This window comes from Manihot esculenta, chromosome 15 (genome assembly GCF_001659605.2).
Source record: "Manihot esculenta cultivar AM560-2 chromosome 15, M.esculenta_v8, whole genome shotgun sequence".
Classification (NCBI taxonomy): domain Eukaryota; kingdom Viridiplantae; phylum Streptophyta; class Magnoliopsida; order Malpighiales; family Euphorbiaceae; genus Manihot; species Manihot esculenta.
The window spans coordinates 8,162,358-8,187,404 of record NC_035175.2 but is presented as its reverse complement, the minus strand read 5'-3'; the positions used below and the strand labels follow the sequence as shown (position 1 = coordinate 8,187,404).

At 33.5% G+C, this 25,047-nt stretch overlaps 2 protein-coding genes across 4 annotated transcripts in view; both read right to left on the bottom strand.

The window, feature by feature from the left end:
• LOC110602142 (callose synthase 9) overlaps window positions 1-17,145 on the bottom strand; it is a 46,355-nt gene extending 29,210 nt beyond the window's left edge. Inside the window, exons 1-12 of the mRNA XM_021739573.2 lie at window positions 16,958-17,145; window positions 16,620-16,854; window positions 15,467-15,564; window positions 13,726-13,889; window positions 11,358-11,454; window positions 5,715-5,825; window positions 5,514-5,639; window positions 4,574-4,663; window positions 3,284-3,381; window positions 3,058-3,175; window positions 2,631-2,756; window positions 1,532-1,608 (exon numbers count right to left, since the gene is read on the bottom strand). Of these exons, the coding sequence (XP_021595265.1) occupies window positions 1,532-1,608; window positions 2,631-2,756; window positions 3,058-3,175; window positions 3,284-3,381; window positions 4,574-4,663; window positions 5,514-5,639; window positions 5,715-5,825; window positions 11,358-11,454; window positions 13,726-13,889; window positions 15,467-15,564; window positions 16,620-16,821 (1,307 nt within the window). The 5' untranslated portion in view covers window positions 16,822-16,854; window positions 16,958-17,145. The remainder of the gene's footprint in view (window positions 1-1,531; window positions 1,609-2,630; window positions 2,757-3,057; window positions 3,176-3,283; window positions 3,382-4,573; window positions 4,664-5,513; window positions 5,640-5,714; window positions 5,826-11,357; window positions 11,455-13,725; window positions 13,890-15,466; window positions 15,565-16,619; window positions 16,855-16,957) is intronic.
• A 3,316-nt stretch (window positions 17,146-20,461) lies between these two features.
• LOC110602143 (callose synthase 3) overlaps window positions 20,462-25,047 on the bottom strand; it is a 32,741-nt gene continuing 28,155 nt past the window's right edge. For all 3 annotated transcript variants that reach the window (XM_043951332.1, XM_043951334.1, XM_043951333.1), the window contains 6 exons: window positions 23,758-23,870; window positions 23,446-23,675; window positions 22,559-23,356; window positions 22,403-22,453; window positions 21,742-21,927; window positions 20,462-21,002 (listed from right to left, as the gene is read on the bottom strand). In XM_043951332.1, coding sequence (XP_043807267.1) covers window positions 20,754-21,002; window positions 21,742-21,927; window positions 22,403-22,453; window positions 22,559-23,356; window positions 23,446-23,675; window positions 23,758-23,870 — 1,627 coding nt within the window. In that variant the 3' untranslated portion in view covers window positions 20,462-20,753. The remainder of the gene's footprint in view (window positions 21,003-21,741; window positions 21,928-22,402; window positions 22,454-22,558; window positions 23,357-23,445; window positions 23,676-23,757; window positions 23,871-25,047) is intronic.

The following is a 25,047-nucleotide window of genomic DNA, read 5'->3' as shown; positions in this document are numbered from 1 at the left end:
TATTACAAATTTACATGCACACTTTTAACATGAAAATATAATACTTTTAACTTATGTGGTACCTAAACAATATTTAGGCAACATAGTTTATTTTTAATTTGTTTAAAATAATATAATAACAAAAAATTAAAAATATATATTTAATAAAAATAACTAAATAATATATATGGTAAATTTGTTAATGTAATATACATGTTTTTTAAAGTTTAGAGTTATTTTATTATTGTTAAATAATAAAATATAATTTTAAATAATTTTTATTTTTTTAATTTTACTTAGCATAATATACTTATAAAAATTAAAAATATAAACCTAATATAAATAACAAATTAATATATATATATATGAGTTCTTTTAAAAGAAATATAGAGATGATTTAAATTTAAGTTATTTTATTATTATTGTATTAAAATAATATATATAATTTCAAATAATTAAATAATAATTATTTATATTTATATTGTCTAAAACACTCACCATTCATAAATAAATTAACATTATTTATTATATACTATTAGTACCAAGGTTAGCTTTCATTCCCATATACCCATCTACTCCACCTAATATAGAAAAAAGTGAGAAGAAGTCAAAAAGATTCCAAAGGAGCTAGACCCATTTATCTTTTCCTGATACTCTGTCCTTTCTACACATTTTTCCACATTCCTTCTCCTCCTCCTCCTCCTCCTCCTCCTCCTTCCTGTGTCTATTCTGCTACTTACTACTCCTCTGCATGTCACTTCTGCTTTTGCTCCTTCAATTGGTTGCTGCTTAGCTTCTTTTGTTTAAAACTCATTTAAAAAAAAAAATCTGTTGTACTGAAGAAGCAGCAGCGCGTCAGTGGCACCTTAATACACTTAATGGAAGGACAAAATGTAGCTTAAAGAAGTTGCATACAATTAATATTCCAGAAATGAGCCTTGACTAAAACTGAAGACAAAAAGAATGTGATAAATTATTTAAAATTGAACATGGACTTATAGTCCTGTTGATTCAGGATAGACAAACAAACAAACAAACTACACCAATATAGCAACATACACAATAACAATGATTCACATAATTTTTCCATTGTATATATGAAATAAAACTGCTTACATCAACAATGTCACATAAAATGGCCAACTTCTTTATTATTGAAATTAAATGCCGCCAATTCATACTGTTGAATCCCACATCGGTTGTGGAAAGGGGCCCATAGGCACTCAAGGGATGAGTTAGGCCTGACCCAAATTTAACACGGTATCAGAGCCTCCACTCGACGTTGGGCCTCCCATAAATATGTCACGCACCAGTAAAATTCTAGACGTGAGGGGTGTTGAATCCCAACGTCAGTTGTGTCAAGGGGTAATGTGCCCCTTACATGGGGAATAGGCGCTCCTTCACTTGAGTTAGCTTAGTGAGTTAGACCTGACCTAAATTTAATACATACCATAGCAACTACTTTTTGTTCTCAACAAATGAATTTTGAAAACCAAATTCACTGGATTCTAAAAGAAGTTTTAGAAAGCAAACCATGTTAGAGAAACCCTACCAAAAGTACTCATTAAAATCATCATAATTTCTCCAAGCGGAATGAGGAGCTCGCCCGTTTTCATTGTTTCCTGCTTCCTACAAATATCAGATAAGTCAAATATTAAAGCAAATCCCAGTGCATATGTGGGACAGAACCACCAACTTTTGTATCAACAGTATAATGACTCGACAACCTACAATAACTTTCACCCGCTATCTCCGAACTTAGGGGTATATTTCAATTACTTCCCTCAACTTCAATTTGTACCGGAAAAAAAGAATTCAAAAAAAAAAGAAAAACTTAACCTCAATTTTTGATAACACAAAAGGCCCTATAACCTAATATCACAAGTTTAGAGGCCAACCTGTTGACAACAGATCACTTTGCCAACAAAATTTAAAAAAAAATACCTAATACCATTTCCCTGCAATCAAACCTCTCTCCTCTTTCTTTTCTTTTCGTTCCAGCCTCCCTCTTTCATACAGAACTTTCTCTCCCTTGTGCAATGGCAGCTGTACTTGCTGCTCAGGGGATGATATCTTTAGCTTCCCTTCAAGAAATCAAATCCAGCTAGCATCCTTGATTTTCCATTCTCAATTTTCACTCCCTTTTTCATTTTCCTATTTCATGATTGCCTACCTAACTCTTTTTTTCCCAGCTGCTGCTGCTGCATGCACATTCCACACAAACTTACTCCCAAAAGAAAAATGCCACAAGCGACTTATTTCTTAAATTCCTCCCATCTTCTGTCTCCCATTTTCTTCTCTTAGTTTGATGAGTTTTGCCTCTCGATTTGATTTGTTTTCTTTACAACAGACTACAGGTTTGTGAGCGCCAAGATTCAGCCCTTCTAGAAGGGTCTGTCTGCTGGACATAGAGCTGCCCCTTACATTGAAGAAATCAATAACTAAGCTTGATTTTAGAAGATCACAAGCCACTATTATATAACGAAAATGGAGTGTCCTAATGAGCATACCATTAACCTTGCGTGGAATAAGTCGCTATGGATTTTTTTGTTTTTTGCGTTAATCAAAGAATGCATTTTTAATAAGATCAAAGACTTCCCTAACATACAATTTTTGAAAACATTATTGTCAGGGTTAAATATGACACTTACTGCTGCAATAACTTCATATAGCGGAGTAATAACTTTATCAAGGAAAGATACACCATTCTCAGAATTGCAACTGTTTGCAGGCTGTGCAATTTGCTGTCTCAAAATCTCGTCCATTTCCCTCACCATCTGCATATCAAATTTAAAGTTCAAACATTACATTCGGTACAAAAATTGAGATATCATTTTTTTAAAAAATTCTGTGATGACTTTCAGCACTTGAGACATAAGAATAATAGAGGTAGATCCATTAAAAAATAGAATTTGAAAAAAAAAGCATGTCCCAATGTTGGAAACTTCAAAGGAACTGGAGAAAAAAATAAAAGAAAATTGCACAGCACAAAATAGTTCACAAGCAGTGAAAAATTAGTTATAGACAACAGACATGTCCAAAGAAAACCAACAATCATTAGCTCAAGGAATGACTTACATGATGAAATATATAGCACAAGCATTCAGGAATGAATCTAACATTTGCAGCTTCCCCCCATATCAGAAAGTACAGCGAAAGGAAGAGTAATTTCTTTTCCTTGCAAACAGACTCCAAGCTGCAGTACACCATTTGGAAATAGTAGTTCTCAATCATCTTCAGTTATGAAGTAAGAAATTATTATCTTCACCAGTGACAGAATGAAATCTAGTTTAAAAGCCCATACTTGCTCCAAACAGGCTGAATGTTTAAATAGCTGCACCATTTAATGTAATTTTCTAGCGACTTCATGAATACCCTGTGTACAGCAGCCTCATCCAATATCTGCAGCAAATCAAGGGAAGTAGCAAATATTGAGATGATATTTAAATGAAATAAATAAATAAATGAAAGAAATATGCTATTCAGACTTCAAAGCCTTTACATAAATTAGAAGACATCAGAAAACCAACTAAGCATATTGGACAATTGTGGACATTAAGGATTTGATGTATTTAGCAAATTGTAATAATTTAAGTCTAAACATGAACCAAGTATAGTCATGAAAGGAAGGAACTCTCATTATTACCCTGTGAGTTCTACGAATAAGAAACTTGGAGAATATATTTATTACAGTCAATAAATTTCAGTTTAATTTCTTTCTCCGAGTGCCACAAATGGTTTATCAGATTAACTGAAATTAATGTAGTCTAAGATAAATTATGGTCCTACAACAAGTAGCCCAAGAAAATAGCTCCTCAAATCAAAGCATGGGAGAAATAATAGATATCACATCATCGACCAACTACGGAGACAGCAAAATAACATAAATCAGGAAGGTACAGTCCTTTTGACCATGAATAGATCTGTGATGTATGTTTTTGAAATTTCATCTTCCCTCTGTTGAGAACAAAACTGAACTAAACAGAAACTTAATCATGCAAGAGCACATTTAGACATAACATAAGTGGCACCACGCCCCAGCAACTGCAAGAAGCAAAGTTTTAGCCTTCCCTCAAGGGCAGATTATAAAAAGGTTGAAAAATAATTAATCATTCATGCTGCTGATTGCAGTTCAAGCAGTGCCAACAGAAGGCATTGTAGAAGCACAAATACAACACAAAAAAGATGGACAAATAAACACAGGTAAATTAAGTATGCAGTAAAAACAATATAACAGAGCATGAAATGTGTGAACCATAGATGTAACTTTAACAATACCAACAACAACCAAGCCGTAAGACTGGTTGGGTTCGGCTATATGAATCCTTTTTCACTTCAACTTTGTTTGAGACTGTTACCTTTAACAATAGCATTAATTATAATAACGTTATAAATCATAAAGTCTGTGAACCACTACAAGCATGAACTAATAAATGAGAATGAAATATAATAGAAGTTTCAGGAAGATCCAGAAGGTAGTGAAGCCACAAATTCCTGTAGAAAAAGTTAAGTAGACAAAGGATTTTGACAATAAAGCATTCTTTAAAAAGAAAAAATAAAAATAAGTCAAACTTCTGACTAAAACATTATGTACCGGTTCAGTTTCATCAGGTATCCGAAGGCAAGATTGCTCATTTGCAAGGAGATGAACTATATGTTCCCGCTGGTTGGAGACATTGTCTTTCTGGTAGCCACAGAGTTTATGAATTACACACAAGGAAGTTGCAAGTCCAAAGGATGAAATAGTAAAACGAATTACAAAAAATCCAGGAAAGTGGGAAAAAATGAAGCAACAAGAAAATCATAAATTACAAAACTAATAGAAAGCACAAGCATTCTTCCACATAAGAGCAAATTCTTACTGAAAAATAACACTAGGATGAAGAGAACAATCTGAATCCTCTAGCAAGTAGATACAAATCAACTATACAAAATTATAGGGAATTGCTTCTCTACTGGATAATTATCCTTTGAGTGATCAGAAGATGGAAGGAGTATGTGAGTGCTTAAAGCTGTTCACACTCATAAGTGTGGAGGAAACAAGACAGTAGAATAAAAAGTAGGAACCGGCATCACTAGCATCTCTATACAGATTCTGAAAAGAACTAATATAAAGCAAACTTGTGAAGACTAGATACATGATCTCTTAGACATCTAAACATTGTAATCTACTTCAAATTCATTACACATATCACTTACTTCTCTCTGTGCAGACACAAGCAAATGAGTTAAATCTCTAGAGACAAGTCCAATTATGTCATGTTATGTAAATGTTTTCCATTTCAATATGAACCATTACCTTCATTTAATTTCAGGTTAAATTTATTTCAGTCAGTGGAAGAAGATGTCCTATTTATCTATTCCACTGTTTCACAGATAAGATGGAAGGATGAAAATGTATGTCATCAGAGTTCAATTTGATTTATACTCCAAATCATTTGAAACCAGTAAAGATAATCATAAACCCTATAAATCATTGTCTTAAAAATTTTTAAAATAAAAAATAAAAGGAAAACAAAAAAAAAAAAACAAACCTGAAACCCAAAAACAAACTGCAGAAAATCAAGCATGTCAGCATCCCTTGTAGAAGGAACAGGAAAATCAACGGGCAATTTAGGCAAGTCTGGGAAATACTTTAAAGCCGTCATTGCTGCTCGCACCTGCCCACGAATTCTATTGGATGAAGAATACAAAGTGACAATAATGAACACAAGCTAACAAGTGAAACTAGTTACCTCAGGGAAAGCCACAATAGCATTTGTTACAGTTGGAGAATCCAGTGGAATAATGTTATAAGCAACCAGGTCCTCGGTCATAGCTGCATCTGATTCAATCACTCGTTTCAGCTGCACAAATTAGCCACTGTATATTAATTCTCACTAGTGTCAAATAAAGGGTTTAAAATTTGTAAGTGCATATAAGCACAAGTAAAATACAAACCAAAAGAAGAGGGGGAAAACTACACAAACAACAAGAAGCTCCAAGGAAAGAGAAGATTAAGGTTTCATTTACAGGAAAACAGATTCCTGTTTGTAATTTGGATGACTTACTTATTTGTCTTGTAGGGAAGAAACACAGTAATCAGGATTTGGTTCTTTTAATTACTGAATTTGCCTATAATAATTGTCAATCATTCAACAGGTAAAAGCCCACTTTAAATAGTTCATGGTTCATGGCTCATGGCTACACTTCTCACACCCCACTGACCTTGTTCCTCCATTAGATATTTGCATTTCACTACCCACTGAATCTTTGCCTAACATATTGATCATTAGCATGCTGAGCTTAGGCGAAAGATCGCTTTAAGTATGAAAATTACAAACTTGCAGCTGATGTTCATTGTATGAATAGAAAAAATTTAAGCTAGGCGATTACGTGATGGTTCATCTACGCCCTGTGATATAACCTCAAATATCTTTAAAGAAACAACATGTTTGAGCCATTAGCTCATTCTCCATTATGCAAAAACTTAGATCTAATACATATTTACTCGACTTACCTAATCATATGAATATTAGTCATAGTTTCAATGCATTTGTCACCTTATAAAGAAGCTTTGAGCCCACTACTTCTCTTTGTAGTTTTCTTTTTTTTTTTCCTTTGGTAGGTCATCATGTACCAAAATAACCATCTATTCCTTAACAAAGGGATTCCATTGAAATTGTGCCAGATGATGAGTTTGTTATTTCCTATCAATGTGGTTTTCAAGCATTTCTTGTCAAGTGACTCACTTATTCCAATTCCAATGCTACTTGCATTAGTAAGAGGAGTTCTGAACCTTGAATCCTTCTCCCTTGGATTCCTACTTGCAATTCAACTCTGTGGAGACGAATTATTTTCAACCAAAGGGAGTGGAGTAGGATATAATAGAGATCTTGGGACTTTTTTATTACAATATATATCAGTCAGTAGAAGTTTATTTATTTGAAAGATTTATTTGATTTGTGATTTTTTATTCCTAATTAGAATTGGAACCAGGATACCCAATCCTAATGCAATTCGGTTACAAATACTTTATATATAGGACAATTTTCTCCACATATTTGGCAGCAGTATTATCAAGGCGAGAGGCAAAACTAAAGCGAAAGGGGACAAGCGACAGGGTCCCCTATCGCTTTAGGCGAGAGGGGAGGCGACACCTTTTCAAAAAAAGCGACAAAGCCAAAATTTTGTTATATATTTTAAATATACATATAAACACTTCAATGAACACCCATATATAAAGGCAAATTACATGCTCAAATGAAATATATATTATTTGCAGCAATAGAAGAAGAAAGAAATTTTTTTTAAAAAAAACAAAGGGAAAAGAAAAAGATGATTTGCTGTTGTGTTGGGTCCAGCAAAGAGAGAAGAGAGGATGAGAAAGAGAAGGAAAAAAGAAGAGAGAAAAATTGAAAAAAGAAGACATGCTGCTACGCAAGTACAGTAGGGAGAGAAGAGAGGAGAAAGAAGAAGAAGAAGAAGGAGAGAGAGAGAGAGAAAGGAGGAGAGACATACCTGGTTGATGGTATTTGGAGCAAGAAAGAGTAAGAAATTTGCATTTTACTTGTTGCAGAAGTGTTATCTGCTGTTTGAAAGAGATGTTGAGAGACTAGAATTTCTCTTTTGTTGTTTAAAAGCATTTTTTTACAAAAAAAAAAAGGCTTGCTTCAGTGAGGCGTCGCCTCTGGCAACTCTCATGTTGCGCCTTTGTGGATTGAGGCATTGCCTTTGTGCAGGCACGTGGCACCTCGCCTCTTGCCTTTTTTTCGCCTTTAACAACACTGTTTGGCAGACTTTATTATGACAAATGACAAATGCTTTGAGCTAATAAAGTGACAATGTATTTCTTTACCCTCTTGAGAAATTGTTTCTCACCCCTTTATTCCCTAGTTCACCCTTCTACTGTTCACAGTGCCTCACGGCCCTCACCTACGCGACAAAAGACTCCTGAAACCTCTTTCTCATTCTGTTTTGCTTCATAGTCATCCTTAATCATTTTGTAGTTGTCTATCTACATTTCTACACCTTCTAGCTTTCAAATCAACATAAACATCACCTAAAAAATCTGACTACAAGCTGTCCTACTCCTACATCATAGCACACTATCCCTAAAGAGAAGAAATCACTATTTACATAGTCAGCTCCAGAAGATCACCAGTAAATGAAAATAAACCCAACAAACTCCAAAACAGAAACAAGTAACTAATGGTCAAGGAAATCTATCATTATTGAAAATTGCATTGTAAAACTTGAACTCATACTTTCTTCACCTTTTAAGTCTAATTTGGAAAGACTATTATCGTAGACCCACAGAGAAGAAATTTTCTCAGTGCCTCCTCACTCCCTTCTCCTTCTACTTTCAAACAGTAGGACTAAACAGCATTATAACCAACACTTTCTCCTCTAATTTTCTCTGCTTCCCATGAAATGTTATAATGGATAATGTGAAATCCTAGCTCTCAAGTAGCCTAATTTAATGGAATTGTTAGAATAAGAATGTATATGAGGTTGTAATAGGATGTTTTCGAAAGATTGAATCCCTATAATAAGGGGTTCCTTGAAAGGGTAATAGTGTATGTTAAATTAGGGTCAAGGCTAACTCGCCCTAAAAGCTATAATTGCCCAATATCCCATAAGAGGCACATCTCGCCCTAAAAGCTATAATTGCCCAATATCCCATAAGAGGCACATTACCCCCTCACGCCCAGGAATAAACTGGAACAAGAAATACTTAAGAAAGGCTCTGATACCAAGGGTGAATTAGGCCTTATCCAAATATAACAGCGTATACTATATATATATATATATATATATATATATATATATATATATATATATGTATAGCTCAAGGTAATAATTAAGCCATAAGGACAATCTATTTATATACGAGAGACGGTATCTAAATAAGAAGGAAAATCAAGTCTATGATTATACAATCCTTGAGATTAAGCAATTGACCCATCTATCAATATTTACTTCTTATATTAATATATTTACTTCCTATAATCTATAACACTCCCCCTCAAGTTGGAACATAAATATTAATCATGCCCAACTTGTTACATATATAATCAACTCGAATTCCATATATAATCACCTCACTATGAATAGACTTTCGAATCTGCAGAAATAAACGAGCATCATCCCTCATCCAATCTCTACCAGTTTCATCAGTTGGAGGATCTTACCAAGATGATCATCCATTTCAATACTTCATAAATAAATACGGATAATCTTACTCCAACCCAAAAATCAGATCTATTTAATTTGTGTTCTGTGATTTTAGTCATCACAAGAATCACAACTTCAGCCATAAGGACAATCAACCCAAAACAATCAAAATAAACAAAGGATCAGAAGAACAGTACTCAATGAACAGTGCGCGATGAACAGAGCCCTAAGTCTCCAAATGTTACCCTTTATGAGTAACCCAAATGAACAGAGCCCTAAATCTCCAAATGTTACCCTTTATGAGTAACCCAAATGAACAGAGCCCTAAGTCTCCAAATGTTACCCTTTATGGGTAACCTAAATAAACAGAGTCCTAAATCTCTAAATGTTACCCTTTATGGGTAATCCAAATAAACAGAGCCCTAAGTCTCCAAATGTTACCCTTTATGAAGGGTAACCCAAATGAACAGAACCCTAAGTCTCCAAAAAATTAAATCTCTATGGGTGAGGCTCTGATACCATGTAGAAAAATAATATTTTGTTGTATTTATGATGTGTGTAAAGCGTTTTACCGAGCCGAGAAAAATGATAGAACTTTGATATCCTATTTTATGGATTTTAAAATAGTTTATGAAGAACTTAATGTATTGATGCCCTTTAGTACAGATGTGAAAACTCAACAAGAGCAAATGGCTGTTATGAGCTTTCTTGCAGGTCTCCCTCCAGAGTTTGGAGACAGCTAAATCTCATATTCTTTCTGACTCTGAAATATCATCGTTACATGATGTGTTCACTAGGGTATTGCGTACAGAATCTCCAATTTCTTCACACCCCACTAGTGCCCTTGTTAGCCGCAATGACAGTGGCAGACAGAATAATAGAGGTGGGCAAAGGGGAGGTTTTAATGATGGTAAAAGATCTCAACGTTCTGGGGAATCAGGTTCTACTTCTGACTCAGGCGGAATCATTTGTTATTACTGCGAAACTGGACATACTAAGAAGACATGTCAAAAACTACAAAATAAGAATCAGCGCACACAAGTGGCGCATATGGCAGTTGAGGCCCCTTCAGATCAGGGGATTTTGATATATGTAGATGAGTATGCACAATTCACCCAATACCAGGCATCTCTGAAATCCTCTAATTCCTCCTCTATCACTGCAATTGCCGAGTCATGTAACTCTACTGCATGCCTTGTGTTTTCATCCTCCAAATGGGTTATTGATTCTGGTGCTACCAATCATATGTCAGGTGATTCTACCTTTTTGTCCAATCTTGAGTCTCATGCATCGACTTCTTATGTTACTCTTGCTGATGGTACTAAATCTTTTGTCATGGGTTCTGGTCATGTCAACTTAACCCCTTCTCTTTCTGTATCCTCTGTGTTATGTCTCCCTAAGTTCGCATTTAATTTGCTTTCTGTTAGTAAACTCACTCGTGCATTGAATTGTTGTGTCTCATTCTTTCCTGATCACTGTATTTTTCAGGATCTTTCGACGAAGCAGATTATTGATAGAGGGCGTGAGTTAGAGGGTCTCTACGTCTTCGATCAACAACTGACCCATCTATCAATATTTACTTCTTATATTAATATATTTACTTCCTATAATATATAACAAGCTACAATTATTGCTCTTTTTTCTACTTAGAAGGCTGATTGGAAGAGAATTTTGAAATAGACAATCTCCCAAAAAGAAATGAAAAATATTAGTAAAAAATGGTTTAAAGAAACAAAGACAGAATAAGCATTTTGCTTTGAGCTAGGAAGACGAAGAAGCGTGAGATAGCTTACTCAGTGGTATGACCAAGATAGATGCACAAGGTAGGTTTAAGATGAATTTCAGGTTTTGAGGAGTACATGCTCTTAACAGAGAAAAGCAACTAAATCATATTCATATCCCCTTGGAACCTTATTGACGATCAATTGAAGAAGGAAAATTCTCCCTGTACTCCTACAGATTATTGGCTAAAGTTTTATTTGTTTCTCATACTGTGAACAGTTGTTTTTCCACATATGATAGGTTTGTTCATTTCAAATTTCACAACTGAAGAAATTCCATCACCAAGGATTGCAAATCTTTGCTCACTTGGTGATCATCTTAATGATTAAAAAAGATGGGGGGAAACTAAAAAGAAATATAACGTTGCCTAATTCAAAAGATACAATTAAGTTATACTACAGTTTGCAGTAAAGAAATTGTCTAATGGCTGTAGATCCAACCTCTTCAGGAATTTCCTTGGTCAGCTGCTCAAGTACTGATCCTAAAACCTTCAATGTTGCAAAAACTCTTTTCCTCTTCACTGTTTTTCGCTCCAACCTAGATTGAAAATTAAAAAGCAAGTAAAGTATCAACCCTGAACAAAAGGACAGAAGAAGACATATATAACAACATGGCTTCAGAAATGCAACAAAAAATCAATAAGTTAGCAGCTTCAACCAGATCCAAAGAATGCCAGATACTCTAAAATAGTGCGGATTCTACATAAATCAGGATATAAAATCAACTTAGTGCTCCATAAACATTGGTTAACCATGCATATGCATGTCATTCTTCCTTCAGAGAACTTACCACTGAAAAACTGAAAAACTTGAAGAGCAGCCTCTAAAAACAAAATACTACTACAGACACACTTTTCAACTAGTTAAAGCCAACTTCATTCAAGACATGAATGTTAATTATCATAATTGAAATTTTTAATTAATTTGAGATCTGTAGGAAACACATTTAGCCATTAAACTGTATCATAACTGGGACGCAACTTCCTAAAGAAAACTTAAAATCATTATAAACAGTTAAACTAAGCAGAGCTTTAAAACAGGGTGAATGCTGCAATAAAAGAAAAGGCAATTGCATTCTCAGTAAACAAGCCTATAACAGCAGTAATGACCCATTTCTATGCAAATTTTTTTTTCAATTAATATATTTGAAATTTGAAGATACAAGTAAACTAAGATATACAACTAATTAGTAAGCATAAATACATCAGATACTTACATGAAACCCATCATTCTTAGACATCATAATATTAATAATTAATCAAATTAAAGTTGATCTGCATAGATTTAACAAGCCTATAACGGGCAAATTAATGCTTAAATACCATAAGAAAACAAATAACCTAGCAACAAAATAGATAACTTACGTTCTGCAAGAAAAAAATGTGTAGAATTATAAAGATCGTAGATATGATCTTAGCTCCATAGAGAAGAAGTGAAAATTTTGTGGAAATTGCAGAAGTTTAGATGGAAATTTGAGGGACAAAGTCAGAGACAACAGCTAAAAACACTATAAACAAAAAACATGACGAATAGTATACAATAAATACATATTGTTATCATTAGTTAAAGACAAAAAAAATAATAATCAGGAATATTATACGACCAAAAAAATGTGGTAACATTTCATTTCTGTTACTTAACAATAAATACTTGTCGTTACCATTAGATAACCAAAGTAACGACTGCTACAAGAACAACTTCTTTATGCCTTTAAATAATAGATATCAAGGTAAAGAGAGGTGAAAACCTATAAATAATGGCTGTTATGTCCTTTACTTAAAACAATGATTGCATGTCCAAGAAGCACAGTTGTAGCAGATTGTAATGGTCACAGGCCCATGGCTATTATGTTAAATAATATGAAATAAAGCAATTATTTATAAAATTCCATCAAAATTCACTAAAATTCAACCAATATATGTGAACTAGCCACTAAAGGATATAAAAAGGCCTTTGGTATTAATTCTATTTTATGTTTTTGCTGATTGTTATTCAATGCTAAAAAGTTGCATTTTGGTTAAACAGTTGACGCAAAAGGCTTTTGAAAAAAAATCACCATCAATTTTCACTTGTAGCAATCTGAATTTCTCCTTCAATAAATCAAGAATAGATATGTTCTTGCATCAAAAAAAAAAGGAACGTTAAATATAACTGGTCCTAAAAAAGTCAATTTATACCAATTACTTGCTAATCAAGTACAAATAAAACAAAATCTAAGATCTAAGCTTGAGATGTCAGATAGTGGAAATGTTAAGTAAAATTGGAACTCAACAACTAGGGTTAGAGTAGAATTTACTGTGACTGGAACAAAATAAAAGATAATTAGGGTTTAAAAAAATCTCTCGAACAAAATTCAATTCAAAATGCAGGAAAACTATTGATTCGTCTCCTAGCAACCCTATTTATACAAGAGGGTAAACCCTAGCAATTGGGTGAAAGTGAACTAATTTTACCATTGAAACAAAGACTGAACGCACAACAATCCTACCTAACAATGGAAAATAAGAAATTATCTTTTTCCCTAAAATTTATCCACCATGCCACAACATAAACATACAAGTGTGTATAACTAGTATCAAATTTTCGTTCAGCTTTGGTTGAATCAAGTCATATAAATACAACATAAAGAATTATCAACAAGAAATGCAAGTTAGCATGTCAATTTCTATCACATGCATCAACCCAACCCACTACCAGGAATAGCAGCAAATAAATATCTCTTGGCCCACGCTAAATTGCAAAAAGTTGAACAGAAAGTCTGACTCCTAAATCTCATATTTCTAATTCTTTCACTATTTGGAAAACATACTCGCCAAGATTTCCACTGAAAGTGCCAGACTCCCGCAGCTTCATTTCTTCTTCTCGTAGCTTGTCTACATTGTTCTTCTCTCTAAAAAGCTTGTAGAACTCTTGCAAGCGAGCAATGTCCTGGCTTCTGTCAATAGTTCCACCCTCTCTCTTTGCAAGCTTTTGCTGAAATTTACATAAAGGGGAAAGAAAGGAATATAAGAAGAATTACAACTAAAAAACTCAAAAAGGTGAAATAAATTTAAAAAATTTTAATAAAAAGAACAGAAATTTCAAAAAAAAAAAAAAAATTCCAAACTTCTTTAAACTCCTACAAGGGAAGAACCTACAAGGGTCTAAGCATATATGTATTGGTCTACCAATAATGTGGCGCTTTAACAAGCAACCATAAAGTCAGAGTGTCAGCCAGCAACAACCATAATTTACCATTTCCTGTTTAATTTTTCTCATATTAAACTATAACATAAAAAATAAAGTTCTTGTAGGCCCAAACATCTTTCACAGCCCTTTATGTTGAATGAAACTTGAAATTTTAAAATGCACTCCAAACAACCCACTATATATGCATAGACATGGCCATGGTCCAGTTCGAACCGTGAACCAGACCGGTCAACCAATTCCTGAACGAGACCGGAACCTTATAGTAATAGGGCTGCTTATGGGCCTCCTTTTCTGAACCAAAACCAGAATCAGACTGGAACCAAAACCAGAATCAGACTGGAACCAACTGGTTCAAATCGGTTCGATTTTGAATTTTTAAAATAAATCATCTAATAAAAATTTTATCACTTAAAATTGATTCATAGACAAGCTAGTTATCAAATAACTAAATCTATTTTCATTCTTTTTTTTATTTGTAAAGAATATTGTTTCTCTTTAAATATAAACCCGTGAGCATTCAGAATTTGGACTTAACCGGAACCGTAAAAGACCGTAATTAAAACCAGACCAGAACTAGACTGGACCCTTCAAAAACCAAAACCATTTCGAACTGTCAAAAATCAGGCCGTTTCGAACAGGAACCTGCCCTTGGCCAGGCCCTATTATGTATACATATGTATGTATGTGTGTGTGTGATTTTCAACTTTACTTTTCAACATTACAACCAAACATAAAATAACTCATGTTATAAAAGATAAAAAATTTTACAGACAAGTTATGTATGTATATGTGTTTGTGTGCAAAAGTCTACATATACATATGTGTATATGCATATGTATGTGTTCGTATGCATATATGTGCATACATACGCACCCAAACCAACATCCACCCATCCACCTCCTCAGTTCTCCCCCCGGCACCCACACACACATCTGATTTTCAGCATTACAACCAAACAACATAAAATAACTCATGTCATAAAATGTAAATATTTTCACAGAAGTTATTTTCTTGTGAGGGAAATGGATCCACAGTTAAATTGAGGTTCTTAGCATTGATTCGATTCATTTTGCTAATTTAGAGATAAATAAATAACTTCATCATAGCGCTAGCAATACAATCCAATACTATGATGCCACGACCACAACCACTACTGTTTTTTAAGAAATTGGTCCCCCCTTCCTGCGTCAACTTTCAATTCTTGCTTTACCCATCAAGAAACGTAAGGTGGGCTTATCATGGTGAGAGTCTCCTATTGAACATACAACTAGGATTCCCTAATCCTGTTAAAAAAATTGAAGTGATGTCCATATGCACAGTATGTCACAAAAATAAAACATTTTCACAAACTAGAGCTGCACCTTGATGACAGACATCAGACCAGTCTTGAATTGAAGAACACCTCTTCCTTCGCTATTAGGATCCAGATTTTGTGCAAGAGAATAAGCATGCTCACATACTGCAGGAAAAATAAAAGGTCAGCATCTTATGCAATAGGTTAAAAACTATTACATCATGGATGCCATCAGAAGTAGTGACAACAAGAAGATTGAAGTAAAAGATGCAAAAATTGAAAAATCCTTTCTGTTAAATTAAAATTGCAAACTTCAACAACTGCACTTGGCTAAATATTTCATCCTACATTATTAGAGAAAGAAAAGAACAAATCAATCAAACTGCTGCCACAGGAGAATTAAGCTAGCAACTAACAGTAAAGTAAATTAAAGACTAAGCGGCAGAATGCCAAGGCAAGTACTTCTGAATTCTGATACTACAAAAAGTGTCAAGTACTCACAGGCCACAAGCATGCAGCATAATACATAGTCAATCAATAATCCTACAATTTTTTTTCCCCACAAACTCTATCCTTAAAGAAACTTTGCATTTTAAGTCAAGGATTAACTTCAAACCAAAAGCAAAGCCAAATGATTCCAAGGGAAACAATCCCATGCCTGCTTAGTCCAAAATAATGAATTTTTGCAGGAAAAAGCCATGCAATTAAGGGTAGACTGAGCAAAGTCACCAAAATTCTAGAGAAGATGATGGAAAGGAGCCGTGAGATTAAGATGTAAACAGAATTAACAGTTTAACTCTACAAAGAGGAATCAATAGTCACTATAAAAATGATAATATATCCAAATATTTGTAAAACAGCTTGGGCTTATAGCAACAAAAGGGTTAACTATTAAAATTATTAACTACTACCATGCATTGCATTACAGTGGTTTTCTTTGTAAACTTTGGTTGAATTTTTTAGATTCAGCAATCCTTCCAAAACTGTGTCAATCTCATTCTTTCTCTTTAACCTAAGTCTTCGACACCCAGTTATATATATTTGTACTAATATCTTTCCCATTACATCCAAGAGTTCTCAAATTTCTACCATCGGTGAGGTGACGCTTCCACATAAGCAAGTGTTGTAGCATACTCTAACGGAACACAAAAGCACGACATATACACGGGCAATAATACAAATTAAATGAAGATGCACAGCAATAAAATGAATACACGTACAAATTCTAGAGACATTCGGATCTTCATCTTGAATTTCATCAGCAGCTCTCAAAATTGCATCAATATCCCTGTTGTTTGCAAGCGAAGAGGGAACATATCCAGCAATACCACCAACGGGCCGACCAAGTGCATCTGTACCAGTTCTTTCCCTCCGCAATGCAGCCCGCACTAACCGCTCCCACAGATCCTCTACGCGAGACATCTTCTAGTTGAACCCTAAATCATCAAACGAAAGCTAAAACCAAAACAAAGTCACAAAATATGAAATAACTAACACCGTCTAGGGATTAACACGAAGCATTCTCTTGATGGAAAAAGAGAAATTAAAAATGGCGTACCTGGATCTCGAGGCCAAAACCCTAAAACCGAGTTGAGAAGCTGAGTGAAAACGGCCTCTCAAAGTCGTGGCAACAGAAATAAAAAAGAAAAAGGCAGTGGTGTTTCCCCCTATAGAAAGGTGGTGGTGTTTGGCGTTTGAAATTGATAACTAAAGTGATCAGCTAAAGTTCGAGACTACCAAAATGAAATGAAGGTGGGCTTTGGCAGAGTATGCAAGTAATGAAAGGCGGTTACCGGATTTACCGGTTACAGCCGGTAGTACGCGGGTTTTACTTTGATTTGTATGACGCGGTTAAGCGAGCTACAATGCCCATAAACACTATGATTTCAATTTTATGAGGCGTTGATAAAAATATTCAAACATCCGCTATTAATTCACATTTATATTCATATTTAATTTTTTTAAATTTATTATAATTATAATAAAAACATTAAATTAAATTTAAAAAATTAATAACAAATAATAATATAATCTTAAAAATTTTATATTATTAATAAAACATATAATCCTTCATTTAAATTTTATATTAAAATTAACTATATCTTATATTTATTATATTTAATATTAAATATATTATAAATAAATTCATAGTATATAAAATATCATATGTAATTTATATGTATTAAAATATTTCCTTGAATACTTATACTCAATGTTATAAATTATATATATATTTTATATTTAAAAAACTTTATTTTCTATGAATAACATTCTAAATAAATTAAAATATTATATATTTTAAATGGTAAGGTTTTATTTGTCTGATATTTTATATTTTTATTAATAACCTATGATATTATACAAAAATAAAAATTTAAAGTAAATAATGAAATTTTTAAAAAAATAATATTATTATAATAAAAATATATATTTAAAGACTACTTTACTAGTCAAATATAACTTTAAGAATTTATAATACACCATTAGTTTTTCTAAATTTGATTTAATTTTTGTGAATATTTTATTATAATTTAAAATCTTAATTAAGGGAAGTATGTCATTACTCATGTAATATTTTTAAATAAATAAATTATATTTTATTTATTAAATTTTAGTATCAATTCATTCATTTTTAAAATTAAACATTTAAACTCTTTAGTTTTCATGCTTTTAAAAAAAAAAAAGAAAAACTCTTTAGTTTTAAAACCATTCAAATTCAAGGTTCTTACATTAATAAAATAAAATTATTATTAAATTAATAATAATTTAGTTTAAATTTAGATCCTAATCTAATTGTCCTTCCCTTCTCCCCTAAAATCCTATCTTCATCCATTTCTCTCTCTTTGCATTTTGATCTTGTTAAAGAATGATTGAGTTTTTAAATCATCTAAATTCGAGGTTCAGTTAGTAGCATAAAATTACTATTTTATTCTTAATTAAATTAATAGTAATTTAATTTAAATCCTAATCTAATTGCCCTGTCCCTCCCTCTCCCCTTAAATCCTCAATTTTCATTCATTTCTCTCTCTTTGCATAAGATCTTGGAAAAAAATGATTGCCAACAAGCAATCCTCTGAATAGCAACTGAAATACTACCATGGAAGTTCTCCTACAAGCACTTTTACACCTATTCCGCCATCATCTTCTATATTTCTTTTGACTTCACCTATTTCATGGAGTTATGATGATCGAAAGAGGAAGAACGCATATCAATGGCAATGTAAGCCCAAAAAGAAAGGCAGTGCTATGACCATCGAAAAAGTACTCATGGTCCAAATTTATGTGGTGAGAAATCTCTCATGTAATTAATTGCTACTGCAAAATCAAGAAGGTTATAACAATGATGTAAACAATGAGGAGGCAAAGCAAAGGAACCCTAGACCAATAATTGCCGTTTTTATATATATTAGTGCAAAAGGAGTTATGAACTGTCTCGACAAAGAAAGAAGTTAAATATGATCTATCACACAACTACCTGCTGTGCCAACAATAACCTATCTCATGAACATCGCTCTTGGAAAAGTACAAGTCAATTGGGCTATTTTGAATTCTTGAACTAGTATGCAAGCAATAAAAACAACGAATTTAAGTAAACCACAACGGACAAGCAGCAAAATGCTAGAGATGGAGCAATAATTTAAGTACCATTAGAGCTGAGAGAATACTGTTGGGGCCATAATTTCATAGATGGAGAAGACATAGCTACTTCTATGTGTTCATGTGGGTATCTTTTTCTGAGAAAGAGTTCATTTTGCTTTGGATCATCTATTCATTTAAAGCCTCTGAAAAAGTAATTTCATCGACAATAATTTGGTCGTGTTGATTTATATATGTAAAAAGTAAAATAAAAAAAAAAAAGTTAAAACTTTAGATCAAATAGCCTAATTTATTTAGATTTTAAAACTAATTGGCCTAAAAACGGTTAAAAATGATTCCATTATGTTAGGAAAAGAAAAGCACAATAATGTTTTTATATATATATATATATATTAAAAAAAGCATACTTAGTGTTAAATCTTATGCCTTTCTGATTAAAAAAGAGTAATGCTTATGATGTATTTATTTATTCCTGAATGCCCATACAGTTTAATTTCTATTAGTAAATTAACCAATTTTGTTAATTTAATTTCTAGTTCGGCTGTTGTGCAAGACTAGGATATAGGGAAGATGATTGCAACAAATCACGAGTCAAAAAAACTATATCACCTATCCAATTCAAACTAGTTTCCGCTACATCTGGCAATATTGTTTATAATCATTTAGGTCGTCCAAGTTTTGCTAAATCTCATTAGCTGCATATCTTCTTAATTCTTTTTCTAAATCAAAATATTTAATTTGTAATAATATTAATTTTCTCCAATTTCTAACAATTTTTAGTTATTCTTATTTTAAAAAATATTTTACATTATGCATAAATTTAATTATATTATTAATTTTATATTCTACAAGTAATTTTTTATTTTGATAAATAATTTTATACACCAACTGTTTGCATTAACATTACAAGTTTCCATTGATTCGCATGTAAATTATCCATTCCTTAAATTTTCTCAATTTCTGTAACATAATGATGTTTTCAAATATTAACGTTGTTACTTTTTTATTTTTATTTTTATTTTTTCTAGAAAAAGGATGACCTGGAATCGGACCTAAACAGGATCAAACCGTATTAAACCAGAGCCTACCAAAATCATAACAATTGAAAAGAAAAGCTTAACGGAAACCGGCCTAATCAGGCTTAGTTGAAATATTCAGTTTGGTTTCAAATCCAACTGCCAGTTTACTACCAAAACCGACCCAAAATCAAACAGTTACCAAGTCTACGGTTCCGTGTCAAATTCAATAAAATAACTAAAATCAAGCTCTTGACTAGTTCTAGCTATATATTTGTGGTACGTGATCTGAAGAATAAGATGTAAGAACAAGGTCTCAACAATTCCGGAAGACTGCATTCTCTTTTTTAATGATTTACTGAGCTATAATGGTGAAAACAATAAAACAGAAACAATGTAAATAACAATAAATTCTTCGAGTAGAGGGAACTGGAATTACAAAAAGAAAATAAAAAAGAACAAAAATGAAATTTCGATTAAATTATGAAGAATTAATGATTAGCTTACAACATTTTTGTTCAAAAGTTAATATTATAGGAAGCCAGCAGCAGTCGATCAATTGCAACTAAAAAAAAATGCTTCCTATTTCATCCACTATTACTATTTTGTATCATAATTACACCAGATGGTTACAGACTTGCAGAAGATGCAAGGACAAGTTTCTAATTAGCCATTTGATTGAATCGGGAATGACAAATGCATCAACATTCACACATATATACGACGGTGCTGCGAGCAATGTTACTCTTTGTTCCGAGAAGATCGATCCTTCCTTTGACCACCAAGAATACGTGAAATTTGCAGACCTCTGCTAAATGCTTGGTTGAATAACATACGAGTCTGGAATTCAGAAACAAAAGGGAACCAGGCGAGGAATGCAACTGGAGTGAACAAAAGCAGGCCCATGACAATCTCATAACCACGTGCCAGTGTCCGAACTGATCCCCAAAAACCAGCACGATGGACAAGAGGTTTACAAGCTTGTGCAATCTGCAAAAATGGGAAGGGAACACAAAAGAAGTAAAATTACATTGTACTTAGAAAATCTTTAGGAATCACATATTGGAAACTCTGTGCAAGCTTTGATATTTGTGGACTTCAATTAATCCTAAACCTTTAGGATATCAGACAACTAAAATTGCTCCCAAATAACTTAATGATTCATCTGTCCTAAACCAATAATGACAAAAGAAAAATGGTTCCCCCAAAAAAATCTAGCCAGCCTATCTGGCAAAGCAGGAAATAAATTATAAAAAAAAGCAAGACTTGAAACATTGACAAGCAGCTAATCTGTCCAAGCAGACCTATAAATAAGACTCACAAGGGACTAGGAGGTACCATATAATATCCTTTAAAACCCTATACTAGATAGTAAATACGGTTGATATTTGAAGCTCCTTGAGCCCCTGATCTTATTTTTTCCTGGAGCTTCTCTTAGTCTGCATACCTACTCTGTATCACCTGATTTGTGCACGAGGTGCATCAATAGGGCTTCATTAGGTATCTATAAAGTGAGACTAATGCATGAGCTACGGGCACCACATGTGCACATGTGAACAAGCATGCCTTTTTGGCAGGTCAGAGAGATAGCACAGGCTCTTATACTAACTTATAATTTTCAGTTTCAAGTTTTGGATTGAAATGGCCATGACAACAAAAAAAAAAAAAAAAAAAAAAAAAAAAAAAAAAAAAAAGAAACTTCCCCTTAGAATATACAAAATTAACTTACCAAAAGCATACCCCATCCAGTTGGCATAAAAGCAAGAATGCAAACAATGATATCCTGAACAGTCATGTGAGGCAGTGCAATTAAAGTGACCAGAATAGAGACAAAAGTAAGGAATATCATTCCCTTGATTAGCCGGAACACAAGCTGGAAGTTTGCACTGAACTTTCGCCTCCCAACAGATACTGTCTGCATAAGGGAAACAGATTTATTGAATCATATAAGAAGGCATTTTTGCACAAGCAATTTCATAAGTTGAAGGTTCACATGTTTTCAGGGGGAAATTCACATTTACTCCTACGGTGTTGAGCCAAAACATAAAAGATGACACAGACAAATGCATTTTTCCATAAGAAAGTAATTTTTAAACTTTTTCTTCATTTTCTCTGCACAAAGAGGTTGGCTTCACTTATATGCACCATTTGTTCTCAAGAATAAGGTTACTCAATAGCCTCATAAAAAAAAAAAAAGAGTCAATTTCTGAAGAACATTTGCAGGTCAGATATGATGCAGCTAAAGTTACCCACAAATCATGAAAAACTGAATAGCCGAACAACTGCTCATGGATTTCTCCTACTACTTGCAGAAAAATGGATAACAGTTGTAGATGTCCCCAGAAATTCGCATGGAAAAATAAAATAAGATTTAAGAATCAGTTGCTCACCTTCATCACAAATAATATCAGAAAGATCACCAGCCATGATATTCCATAGACCTAGGAGAAATAAAGACAAGATATTGATTTTTCTAAATCCATCTTTTGATTAAAAAATAAATATTTAAATACAGAAAAATGGTTAAATATTTTCAGATGCCTCACCAGAAAACTTTTGGTGTTCGTTGTGAGCTTTAAGTGATAAACCAGCCCATATTGATAGATAAAGAATCGTAAGGATAACAATATCTCAGCCACAATTCCACGTTTTCCAGAATGACGAAGATGTTCTTGTTCCTCTTCCCACCATGATTCCCAACTCTTTTCTGGAGGTACACCTATCCCCCCTCTGTTACTAATCCATTTATTCCAATCAGTCCAATCATCAACAATCTTTTGCCACTCAAAACCAGAAGGATTAAATAGGAAGGGAGCAAATAGCCATGTCCCAACCATAAACCACATAGATACAGTGATCAAGACATAAGCAACAGCACTTCTATAAGACTGACCAAAGATCTGGTACACAACTAGCAAAATCATCATCTCAATACCCTTGACAAAATGGCTACGGGAATAAAGTCTATAGTTTTCAGCAAACTTGGCATGGAACACTACAAATCCTCGACCTGTAGGCCTATATTTTGCACCTCCATGAAGCAAAGTTCTTCCATAATAGTGTGTCTTGGTTCCAAGAGAAAATGTGAAAAATACCGGTGCAAGTTGCAATTGCATTAATATAAATTCACTTAGTGCAGTTCGGAAGCCCCTTTCCAGGCCAATTTCCATTAGCATAGGCAAGGCCATCAAAAATCCAATTTGAACGAAAGATTGAGAAGCAAGAGCCACCTGAAGAGGTTTATTATCTCGAAGTGCCTTCTGATCAATTAAACCTTCTTCAAGTCCACTCAGAACAAGATAAAGACGGCCATAAAGGAATACATATACAGTAAGCACAGTTATCTGGAAGACAAATACACTTGTTAGAAGTTGCACCATTTTGCCATATCATTTTAAAGTCCTACGATAAATGAACTAAATTTGTAACATACCAAGGTACTGAAGTAGAAACCAACTGTGGTGAAATAGCAAGACAACATACGGAAAAAGTCAAAGCGGTGTCCCAGCCTATATATATCACGGCTCAAGGTCTGCTCACCATTGCCATTAGCAATTTTGGCCTCAAACATAGATATCTGATTAAGTCCCACATCCCTTCCCTTCCCAACCTGTATGTATTCATGATGTGTAACATTTCCCTCGCGGAGTGTAGAATTAAAACCTGCAGTAGAAATTCTGTCAGAGTAAGTCGCACCAAAAATAATATACAAAACCAAAGAGAAAAGTTCTACAATGATACAAACCAGCAAATATGTCTTCACTCAAATTGATGACCTTGGATGCTTTACTGACACCCCCTCTAGTGAGGTGAAAAAGCCTATCAAACACATCTGGATGACCATAGTGGAACCGAACCCTAAATTGGAAGAGAAAATGTTCTTGGAAATTTAACATGATAAACATGAAACAAGAAAAGAGACCAAAAAAATCTGCCAACAAGTTAAGATGAGCAACAGCAAAATAATTTGACAAAAAAGATAGTCTGCAGTATAAATTGTTTGACAGAAAAAAATACCGCCATTCACATTACACTACTGTCAACCTCCCTCCTCGGGGACAGTTTTTAAACTCATACACCAAGATGTTCAGCACCACAATTCATCTATTCATAATGTAGAAGCAAATAATTCCTAATGCTGCACTTCCTGCTAATAAAATATGTTATAGATTATAGGAAGTAAATATGTTAATATAGGAAGTAAATATTGATAGATGAGTTAGTTGCTTAATCTTAAGGATTCTATAATCATAGACTTGATTTTCCTTCCTGTTTAGATATCATCTCTTATGTATAAATATGTTTGTAATCTCTATTGTGAAATACAATAATAACAAATATTATCTTTCTACATGGTATCAGAGCCATTTTTATAGAGATTTATTTTTTTTTCTCTCTCGTCAAGTTTTAAATTTTTGGAGATTTAGGACTTCAGTTCTTTTGTGTTATCCTAGATTTGTCTCTCACCGTTCACCTAAAGAGGATGCCAAAGTTGACTTGCAGCCCCCTTGTCAGATTTGTAGTTCGTTTGCCGTTTGGGTATTGGGTGGAGGCGTTTTTTTTTATACTGTTCATTTGAGTTACCCATAAAGAGTAACTTTTGGAGACTTAGGGCTCAGTTTATTTGGGTTACCCAAAAAAGGTAACATTTGGAGACTTAGGACTCTGTTCATTTGGTTTACTCATAAAGAGTAACATTTGGAGACTTACGGTTCTGATCATTTTGGTTACTTATAAAGGGTAACATTTCTTAAGGCTATGTTCATTTGGGTTATCCATAAAAGGTAACATTTGGGGACCTAGAGTTCTGTTCATTTGGGTTACTCATAAAAGGTAACATTTGGAGACTTAAGGCTCTGTTCATCGGGCATTGTTCACAAGAATTGTTCATCGGGTACTGTTCACGATTACTGTTCACACTATTCACGAGTCACGAGTACTGTTCATCAGGTACTGTTTACAAGTACTGTTCATCAGGTACTGTTTACGAGTACTGTTCATCAGGTACTGTTTACGAGTACTGTTCATCAGGTAC